The sequence below is a fragment of the Diadema setosum genome, chromosome 4 (genome assembly GCF_964275005.1).
Source record: "Diadema setosum chromosome 4, eeDiaSeto1, whole genome shotgun sequence".
Classification (NCBI taxonomy): domain Eukaryota; kingdom Metazoa; phylum Echinodermata; class Echinoidea; order Diadematoida; family Diadematidae; genus Diadema; species Diadema setosum.
The window spans coordinates 32053934-32064798 of record NC_092688.1 but is presented as its reverse complement, the minus strand read 5'-3'; the positions used below and the strand labels follow the sequence as shown (position 1 = coordinate 32064798).

General features: G+C 38.5%; 1 protein-coding gene across 1 annotated transcript; it reads right to left on the bottom strand.

Moving 5' to 3' along the window:
• Positions 1–296: 296 nt before the first annotated feature.
• On the bottom strand, positions 297–7291 carry LOC140227144 (transmembrane protein 17-like). The gene is made up of 4 exons (XM_072307576.1): positions 7184–7291; positions 3775–3878; positions 3078–3191; positions 297–1413 (listed from the first exon to the last, which is right to left on the bottom strand). Exons 1-4 carry the CDS (start codon positions 7281–7283, stop codon positions 1111–1113), a joined length of 621 nt encoding a protein of 206 aa, XP_072163677.1. The 5' UTR covers positions 7284–7291; the 3' UTR covers positions 297–1110.
• Between the last annotated feature and the right edge of the window lie 3574 nt (positions 7292–10865).

Below are 10865 nucleotides of genomic sequence, written 5' to 3'. Positions count from 1 at the left end.
TCAAAACATTTTCTTTACAAGTAGACTCATATAACAACAATAAAATTTACATTGTAACCTCAACATCACCATGGCCTGCATGAGATCATAAGATATTTTCAAATATACATTATGCCCAAATTCTCCTTAAAGAGAATTTTCTCTAAAGGGCAAAGTTACTTTGAATACGGGCAGGTAAAAATAAGCAAGCAATCAAACAAAAATTCACAGTGGAGAAATTTGAGCAAAAGCAGATTTATGATGAGAAAGTAATGACCATAAGATTGTCAGTGACATATCTTGTGGACATCACAAAATAAACACCCCATCACAATTCTGACACCTCTTGCACAATACTCAATTCTTTGTAAATATGTCAATTTTTATGAAGTCGTTGGCTCCCTGGACCTTTCTCTCAATAAGTAAAAATGTAATGTAGCCCTTGAATAGACAAAAAGTGTAAAATCAACTATGATTCATATTCAAAGGAGGAATGTGAGGAATTTTACACAAGCAATATCACAGTCATGTGACCATACAATATTTGTAGCAACTGTTTCTACAGTCCCACCATGGCTCCATGTGGGGCATGTCATATAATTCACTCATACCCACAAGTTACAACAACTGCATAAAAATTTCTGATCTTCTTCAAATGTTCACCACTGTTGCTTTCCCTCAATCAGCTTTGTTTATGGCACTTTCCACAGAGTACATTCTTCTATCAACCCACTTTTAAAATGCCTTGTACATTTTCTTCTTTTTTTTTAAGGCAAGTATCGTAAAAGCTGGTTAAAACCACGTGTTCATGATATCATATCTTCAAGGAGACACTTCATTTTTTCATACAACATTAAAACCTACATTTGTTGTACAAGGTATCCCCTCTCCTAGAAGCATTCCTGGCCAGCTACCATGTTACTAGCACTTTTTAGATGTAAAGTATTGCTATATTTAAGATGGGTGTTGCAGTGCCTGCTGCTCGAACATACATTTCCATTACAGTACTCCTGCAATTGTCACAATCATCACCACAACTAAAAGCTGACATTGAGGCAGGATGGAGGGGAGGCAGGAAGAAGGGGAAAGGACTAAAGGGGGCTTGGAAGGAGGCAGAGGGGAATAAGTGAATCACCTAAGGGGCGTGTATCGCTGCGTTGCCGTGGCAGAGGCGGCCGTGAACCTCCCCTGGGTCTCCTCCAGCATCTCGATGTCATCAAACTGCTGCAGGTGGAACTTCATCACCTGGTGCTGGGTCATCCGCTGCAGGGCGAGGTATCCGGCCAGCACGTCGAAGGCCAGGAAGAGGAGGAAGACCATGTGGACGGCGCGCTCGATGGGGAACGGCATGGAGCGCGAGTCCACAGTGAGGAAGAGGAGGAGGGGAAACTGGAGCACGAGAGTCAGCAGCCAAAATCCTGCCAGTTCAGGCACCTGTTGGTACAAATCACACAGCACAAACATTGCTGTCATCACAGTATGCATCAACTACATACAAAGTATGCTGTATTCAAAGAGCTGTGTGTGCTAGAGTGTGGAGTATGCATACGCCCTGTACTATTGTTTCGTGAGCGCACGGGGAGCACTGGATGACAACGAGGTGGTAGGCTCACCCCTCATGCTAACACGCTAGCATAGCAACCGAGGAGCAGCCAAATCAAGAAGTATGTACTTGCGTGATGAAAGTTCAAAAGTTCAAATACGCGCTGTACATGTAAAAAATGTTACTTGGGCGTGCAAAGTCCACCATTGCTAAGTGGGTAATGGCAGCCCCCATAAAACCTCAGCCACCATTGTCTAGTTCGCCCTCTAGTGGTGAAGAGGAGAAAAATCTGTTTGGCTGTACATTGTATTATGCCATGTACAGTACATTGAAGTGCATTAATGTTTGAAGGTACATGTAGGAAGCACACACACACAAAGTTACAATAAAAAATTACTACTTATTTTCATTTTGTTAAGAATATACTTTATCAAACTGATTGGAATCAATTCTCATACTGTATATAGTTTTTACACTGCTTGCAAATAAAGTGCAAGTTCATAAATTGCCTTCATTCAAGTCTCATTGCCCTTGATGCTCATGAGGTTGTTTCTGAAGATTTTATTACTATTTGCTCTATTCTTCTTTGGCATTTTACTACACTCACTTGCTAATATCATTCCACACACAGGCTACATCTTTGTTCATCTTATGAATAACTCCTGTCATTTATCTCAACATTTGAAAGATTCACATTTTTAATTGATCTGCATTTGGTGCATAATTTCCAAACACTTTATGCTGCAGACAAACACACACACAATTTTCTTTTGACAGACTGGCTGACTAACTTTAGGTAACAGAGTGCCTATATATGTATGTACATGTATGAAATGCTTTGTGAGGGAATACATTATCATTTCAAGCTTCCTTCTCAAGAATTCCTTCTTCAGGAATTCAATTCAGGTTATTGTAAAAATGTATGCAGCCAATTGTCACCTACAATCATAGACTTCTCAAATGTATTCACACTGAATGGAGAAAAATCAAATACAGTACAAAATGAAAGAAGTTTGATTTAAATCAGATTTACAGTTAGAGAAAAAGGTCAAACGAATACATATATTTTAAGTTTTCACAAATCAGTAATATACTTGTATTGATAACTTAGTCACAATCAAATACTAGTACTGTGCACATCAAATGCTTCAATAGTCTCCAAGACTACACTTTTTTTAAATGAACAAAAATATACAAAATGTACAACTCTGTTTTTGTTTTTTTTTGCTGTACTCTTTTTTTACAAATTCTTTGTACAGATATCCACACTACAGATAAAATGTCAGTTATCAGCCTCATAATCCCATAATCTCTTCTACTTCAAAGTCAGTCGCTTTTTAAAGTCAATTCTCATATGCAACCCTTTACAATATAGCTGTACAGATTCGAGAAGTTGTTAACATGCAAGTCCTGAAGTACAATTGTACATGTACTCATGTTTTTGTTGTTGTTTGCTGGATGTTCAGCATGCACAAAGAATAAGCATTCAGATCGTTTTTGCTCCAAACACTTGTTTGGAGCTGAGTCAAGTTTTAAAACACTGTGAATCACTTACTCGTTCTTGGAGGTTGCCAAGGTAACCAAGATACAGTCTGATGACCTCAACTCCTGTTAGAACTACATACATAGTGATGGTTACAAACTGGTAAATCTGGTTCAGGTGGGAGAACTGGAAACAAAGGAAGAGAATCAAAGGGTTATTTAAAACAAATGTCATTTCTTTTTAATCACATGTCAAACTTTAATGGCATACAATCTTAAGGTAGTTATCATAGATCTTTGAGTTGTTATTTCTAGTTAATGAAGCATGGATCAAACTGCTACAAACTAAAACCAACAGATTTGTAGCAAAAAAAAAAAAAAAATCACACAATGAAGACTATACGGTACACTTTTGACTGTCAGTAAATCAAAAATCAAAAGGCTACAACATTGGTGTCTGTGCATTCATATGAAGTATTGACTCTTCTGCCTCATAGGATATTTAAAAATCATGTGTAAGTACATGTAAGTACTGTTTCTTGAGCAGAGACTTGAAATACACAGTATTATGCTTCCTTGAAATTACACAGAATGGAAGTGACATACACATTTATTAATGAGATAGATTAATGCTTACATTTTTGTATATAGCAGTAATGACATGAAGATAACTGCTCAAAACAGAAACAATCATATTATCATTTGATTATTTTGTCTAATATCTGAACTCACTGCCACACTCTCACGGCAGCGGAGTACAAGTAAATTACCTTTAGCTGTAGCATGACCATGCACGTAACCACCCAGATTGGAAAGAACATGACATTGAAGTACAAAGAAACTTGGAGAGGGAGGCTGGACACCATCTCGTTACCTTGATAAATGGAAAAATAAGCAAACAGTAGATAAGTTGTGCATTTTTAACAATACTGGGGAAATTTAAGCATAGAAGATTTAAAATCAAAATTGGGTCATAACTTCTATTATTTTCTTTGTTATGGTACACTATACACAAAAAAGACACCATTATATTTTTGGGCACCCAATATGTGACTATTTAAAGTGTACATGCACATGAAGAAATCAGTTTTGTGCATTTACAACTGTAAAATATATGTACATGCAGATTCCATTCCCTTCAAATACATACGATGTTGTATTAACCATGTATAATTTTGCTGCTCATACATGTATCACCAAACCCCACTGAAAATGTAAGACTATTTCAAGTATAAGGTACATCCCATGAGCACAACACGTTACATGTACTACTGTATTGGTGTCCAAACCATGCTTGATTGTTGTTGGATCTTCAAGTTACAATATGTCATTACTTTCTGGAAATCCATCCATTTGACATTCATACTATCAATATTATCATTTTCAACAGTTTATGGGCAAATCGAAGATAAGGTCCCCTGGGAAGGCAAATTTCATCTTTGCTCAATATTGAAATGTATGGTATCATTTGAAGCTTATGAGATGAAGTTTCGGATTCCATGAGGGAAAAAATCATAAAATGTAAATTTAAGCAAATTTTGAGGGCTTCATTTGCATAAAAGTGAAATACAGCATTACATACATTTACAAAAATTCATAATTATTCAAAGGAAAGCAAATAATATTTGATTAATACGTGGACATAAGAAGTTCATCAAATAGACACTCTAGTTTCACTTGGTATGAAAAATTAGGGATTATGCAATTAAGAATGCAAAATAGGGCATATGTCCTATTATGAGATGTCCCATACCTAACAAATAGAGGACTTTTTTTAGGTATTTTATAAAAATTACTAACGTTATTGGGGTGCTATTCTGGGAAGTTCTAATTTATTGTTCAAAGAAGTTAGATACCACAGAAAGAGAAAAAAATAGAAAAAGAAATACTTTCAATAGGCAATTAAATAATGTTACATATAGGATAAATGTGTTATATATGAGATATGGAACATCCCCATAACTGGATATATATTGCATATGAATGTATACATGTACAATGTAGCTAGCTATGTAGGAAGGCCGAAGGTCTCCCAGTACACAAATGGTTGATGATCCTGCAGAAGTCTACATCCCAACTTTGTAGCCACTTTGAGTTATAGACACTTGAAACAATACATGTACTGGTACCAATACTTGACAGTTAAATTATTTAAGGGGGGGTGGTAAAATACATTGTACAAAATGTAAATTAGCATTAAACATGTTGAAGGGATGGTATACTACTAGACATCTAGTCTTTACAGATCTAGATCTAGTAGTAGAAATCAGTTCGGGAAACCCACTCACAAGGGGGGCCCCTCCTTATAAGTAACCCGTCCCCCTTATAAGTAACCCCGTCCCCCTTAAAAGTAACCCCCGGGGCACCCCTTATAAGGAGTCTCCACGCTTTTTTGCAATGCAACGCGAAAATGAAAGGACTGTGGCAATTCGCTTGATTATGTCCATAAAGCTTCACAAGTTTCCTAGTTACTCACGAAATTTGAGCAAAATCGGTTTGAGGCATCATATCTAAAATCATGGATTTAAATGCGATGTCAAACGACCCATGCGAATGCTGAAATGCGAGCGATTACTGGCGTGAGTGTCGCCAGGCGCGGCGGCGCGGCAATGCTTGAGTGCAGACGTGGCGACTGAGTACGGAGACTTTCGTTCATTCAGGTGGCTTTAAATGAAGGAAAAATAACAAAAGTAACGAAATAGTCAACCACCTACCTTTGCAATTGGTATGCATATATACAAAAGGATACGTTCCCATAGGGTTGTCCAGTTGAAGTCATCCCTAAACAAAAATTTTAAGTTGAAACTTGCAAGTTTCGCCGATGAAGCTTGAAATTTCCAACAGCAAGTTGTTCAGCGCGCGCGCGCTCTCGCGCTGAACAACTTGCTGAATGCGGGAGCTGTTGGAAATTTCAATCTTCATCGGCGAAACTTGCAAGTTTCAACTTAAAATTTTTGTTTAGGGACGACTTCAACTAGACAACCCTATGGGAACGTATCCTTTTGTATATATGCATACCAATTGCAAAGGTAGGCGGTTGACTATTTCGTTACTTTTGTTATTTTTCCTTCATTTAAAGCCACCTGAATGAACGAAAGTCTCCGTACTCAGTCGCCACGTCTGCACTCAAGCATTGCCGCGCCGCCGCGCCTGGCGACACTCACTCCAGTAATCGCTCGCATTTCAGCATTCGCATGGGTCGTTTGACATCGCGTTTAAATCCATGATTTTAGATATGATGCCTCAAACCGATTTTGCTCAAATTTCGTGAGTAACTAGGAAACTTGTGAAGCTTTATGGACATAATCAAGCGAATTGCCGCAGTCCTTTCATTTTCGCGTTGCATTGCAAAAAAGCGTGGAGACTCCTTATAAGGGGTGCCCCGGGGGTTACTTATAAGGGGGACGGGGTTACTTATAAGGGGGACGGGTTACTTATAAGGAGGGGCCCCCCCTTGTGAGTGGGTTTCCCGAACTGAAATGGGGGTTCAGGTTTCAACTTTTTGACAACATGATGAGAAACTACTACTAGATCTATGTGAAATATTAAGGAGCGTACAATTCTAAAAGGAATTCAAAGCAAAGTTTGTCTGATGAAAATCCATTTGAAATGGCACTTCTTTTGTTAGTCACTTGTTAACTTAGTACAAGTTGTTGTAGACTAAGTTTGTGTTAGGGTTCAAATTTGCTATCGAAAATTAGCCCTGCCATGCATGCATGCTCCTGCCCTGGCCCTGTGTAATGTATCCTGTAAATTTATGTAATTCACAAAATTACAAATTCAAGTTCTGAGGCCTGTTAAATGAGTATGACTAACGACGTAACGTTAAAATTGCTTTAGTGTGTGTGTCTGTAACTTAATATAAATTTAACTTTACTCTTGGCCTCACTTACCGTTACGGCACAAGTGATAAGGGTTATTTAGGCCATTAATTAAGAACGGCTCACTGTATACTGTAGGCCTACTACTAGGCTACTACAAATCTATGTAGAATCGAGATCTTTAACACTGTTTAAGGCCTAGCCATCTAGAATCTACATGTTGTGTGAGGCACTACTGAAGGGAAGTTAGCCAACACCAAAGTCAACGAGTGGAACCACACAAATAGTGTCGAGGCAACCTTCTCTTACGTTTGACAGAATTTCCTGACTCACTGTCTTGCACAGGTTATCGACTTACCTGGCTTTAATACATGATGTTGTCGTCTTTCGGTATTCCGAGTAGGAAACACCACTTCAGTAAACGAGGTGAGTTTCTGTCTCATGTAATTTGCCGCCATGGCTTTCGTTCGATTTCAAAAATCTCACTCAGGTTTCGGTTTGTTGTTATTTTACTTTGGTTCGCAGGCGAGGCACCTTACTAGTCTTACTTCCAGTCACTTTACACTACCAGCCACCTCATACGCAGGCTCCAGCCATATCGCAGCTGCAAAAATGATAAACTTACAGTGCCTCCCTATACTATTGAATTTCACGAACCCCCATTCAGTCAACTGTCAAGACTTTCAAGTTTAAACTCACATAATTCCCATATTTTGCCTTAGAGCTATTTTCAATGATCTTATCTATCATCCCCTGGCTTGCCCTTGGATCTCCCCTATATAGCCTTCGAATCCATAGCTCCACATGTACCGCACTGTTGAAAAGAAAAGGTCTGTCCGTCGAATTTTCCCGTAGAATTATAATAATAAAAATCCTTTCTATTGCCATTTCGGAGTCCTATCTAAAGAAAAACAAAATCGGCCTCAATTGATGCTACATATCTTATCATGATACTAGATATAAAGCAAGGCAATATTAAGTAGAGGGGTAAAGGTTGTGGCCTAAATTACAGATCAGCTGTTGCGATCTTACAAAATTTCATTTGTAAGAGGGAGAAAAATTGAAGAAAATTCACACCTAAATATTAGCGTTATATATCACATACAATTAATTAACCCGACAAATTTGTGTGACGTTATGGTGAAAATTATACACTTCGAAGGTCCACTTCTGAAGTGTTCAACGGGACGCGGGTGGGTAGCACATTGTCGGAGAGCCCCCCCCCCCCCCCCCCATCTTCTCCTAGATCCTCCAGCGACCTCCTGTCTTTAATAAATATGTATCTCCCCTCTGCTCGTGCGAACTTCGCGACGGTCACTCCGTTTTCAAGATTGGGGCGTGGAGACCGAGTTCCCCTCCCACAGGGAGGGGGAGTTTTCATTTTAGAACTGAGGTTCAATCATCTAAAAATGCACACTTATAGGCCTGTAACTATTGCTCAAATGTCTGGAAGAATGTAAGTCACCAGAAGGTCAAAAAAAAAATCAATTACAGTTGTAGTGAAGGAAATTTGTAATGGCTATACAAGACGTGGTATTTACATCTGTCATTTAAGTTGTACAGCTTGCAAGGTGCGTCCATTATGGAGGTAGTGCGTCTGAACTGTGTACAAAGTCCTAAGATGGAAGAGGACCACAACCGGGACCGGGAAAGGGTGTGTGCAGCCTGGAGCTTTACAGCAATGCAAATAATTATATGGAAGTGGATTTTGAATATTGTCAATCTCCGAATCAAGTCTATGGAGCTTGGCTGAGTGCCTGGGAGGACGTGGGAGGGGCAGAGCGGGTTGTCAGGGAGGGGCATATTATACGCCCCCATTGATTACCCATTCCGTGACGCCTGGGAGCCCATCGCATGTTTACACTTTTTTCTTTCGCAATGTACCTTGTGAAACTTCATTTACATTATGTTTGCGCACACCATTGGGAGCAATATTAGGAAAATGTTCAGTCAAAAATGTAACAAAAATGAATTTTCATGGAAACTTTGAATCAAATTGCAGTATTCATTTCCTCTTGTTCTCCATGTGCGTCGTCACTGTCACGTGTACAAAGTTATGAGAAGTATACCGCCAGCAAAAAAAAAAAAAAACAACAACAAAAAACAACAAAAAACAAACAAACAAACAAACAGCAGTGAATGGTGTGGTGACAGCAGTATTGCCCGGGAGTAGGGCTTTGGATTCTGTCTCAGATATCTTTGGAAACTGATCCTGCGCGAAACTGAATTATAATCCTAATATAGAATTCTTTTCTACTCAAGTTGGCCCGTGAATGCAACGTTTGCTCACAATTTGTCATGTATAGGCCTATATATTATCTTTATTTGTTTAGCAACCTATTATAGGTGTAGTTTTTTTTTTTTGTGTGTGTGTGTTTTGTTTTCTTTCGTTTTTTTTTTTAACACGCCAGGAAGTATTGGGGGGATATGTTTTCCCCAAAGCATTTTTATGGGGGGGGGGGGGGGGAGGGAGCAACGGTCCAAACTTCTCCTGAATTTAATTCCTCATCTTCACAGTTTTATTATTATTGTTATTGTTATTTTCGCTCTTACCTTGTAGGATACCCTCTTCTGTAAGACCCCAACTAAGCTTGTAGTGAGCCATCACGGGTTTGGGTCACAAAAGAATAGTGATGACAAATCCTTCAGGTATTCTCTGAAGTTTTAATGAAAGGGATCAAGAGGCTAGGAGCTCAAGATCAGAAATCTACCTAGCAAACTAAACACCAACCCGGGGTAAATTGGAAGTAAAACAAGAACAGGTTTGAACTGCATTTGGATCTTGTTTTGATTACATCTGATTCTCAATATAATGGACGTGTATGGCCGTTAACGCACCTATTACCACAGAAGCAATATGTTCCGCAACCAGTTTATTTATTTATTTATTTATTTCCAATCTTTTGTCAGGGTAGTCCATTCACCAATAAATAGTGGTCTTCCATGGAGCCCTGAATAATATTGATGAACATACGTACATTAAATAGCAAAGCATATATACAGAAGATGACATACAGTGTAGATACATACCAGCATACTGTACATTGCAAAGTAACATAAAAAAGTACATGCCATAGCAAGAGTTCACCAGAATGCCGAAATAACAATTAAAACGCTATTATACAGGAATGATAAAGCCCAGAATGAATTTCGTGTGTTACTTACAAATAGCAACTTTGCTTAAACATCTCTTAAATGAACATATGGAAGAAGCTGATCTAATTGAATGATCTAGCCTGTTCCATTCAAGTACAGAGGATACGATTGGGCTGCACTTGTGACAATCAGAGCGAAATCTTGGCACACGTAGATTTCCACTGTCTATTAGCCTTGTATGATGTTCATGTACTGAGTACATCACTAGGTTTAACCAAGTGCACCTGAAGGTACGAAGGTGCTAAGTTATGGACGCATTTATATATCATCATAACGCGGCTGAAATCAACTGTTTGTCTATATAGTGTCATCCATTTAAGACTTTTGAATAAATCAGCCGACGGTGTGTCATATGTTTTGTCCAAAATTATTCCTGCTGCCCTCTTTTGAATTTTTTTCCGCTTAGTTGTATGGGATTGAAATCTGTTTGACCAAACAACAGAACAGTATAATCAAATTGTGGTTACACTATATAGACTATATATTATAAAGTAACTTTAGGGATTGTTGGGGCAAAAAGGCCTTCGCTCTCTTTATCATGCAGACACTTCTTTGGGTACGTTTACATACATTTTCGATTTGTTTAAACCATTTCAGTTCTTCATCTATTAAAACACCTAAACATTTAGTGAACTGAACCCTTTTAATCACACTACCATCTAATGGAATACTGAAATTTTCAATTTTCCCGAGATTAGCACGGGAGCCGATAATCATGACAGAAGTTTTGTCAGTGTTAAGGACGAGACGATTTTTCTTAATCCACCCCATTACTTTGTTTATTGCACAGTTATCTTTTCTTCTAAAACTGTTACGTCATTAGCACTGACAGTGAGGGTCGTATCGTCAGCGTACATATCTATAACACCTTCTGAAATACACTC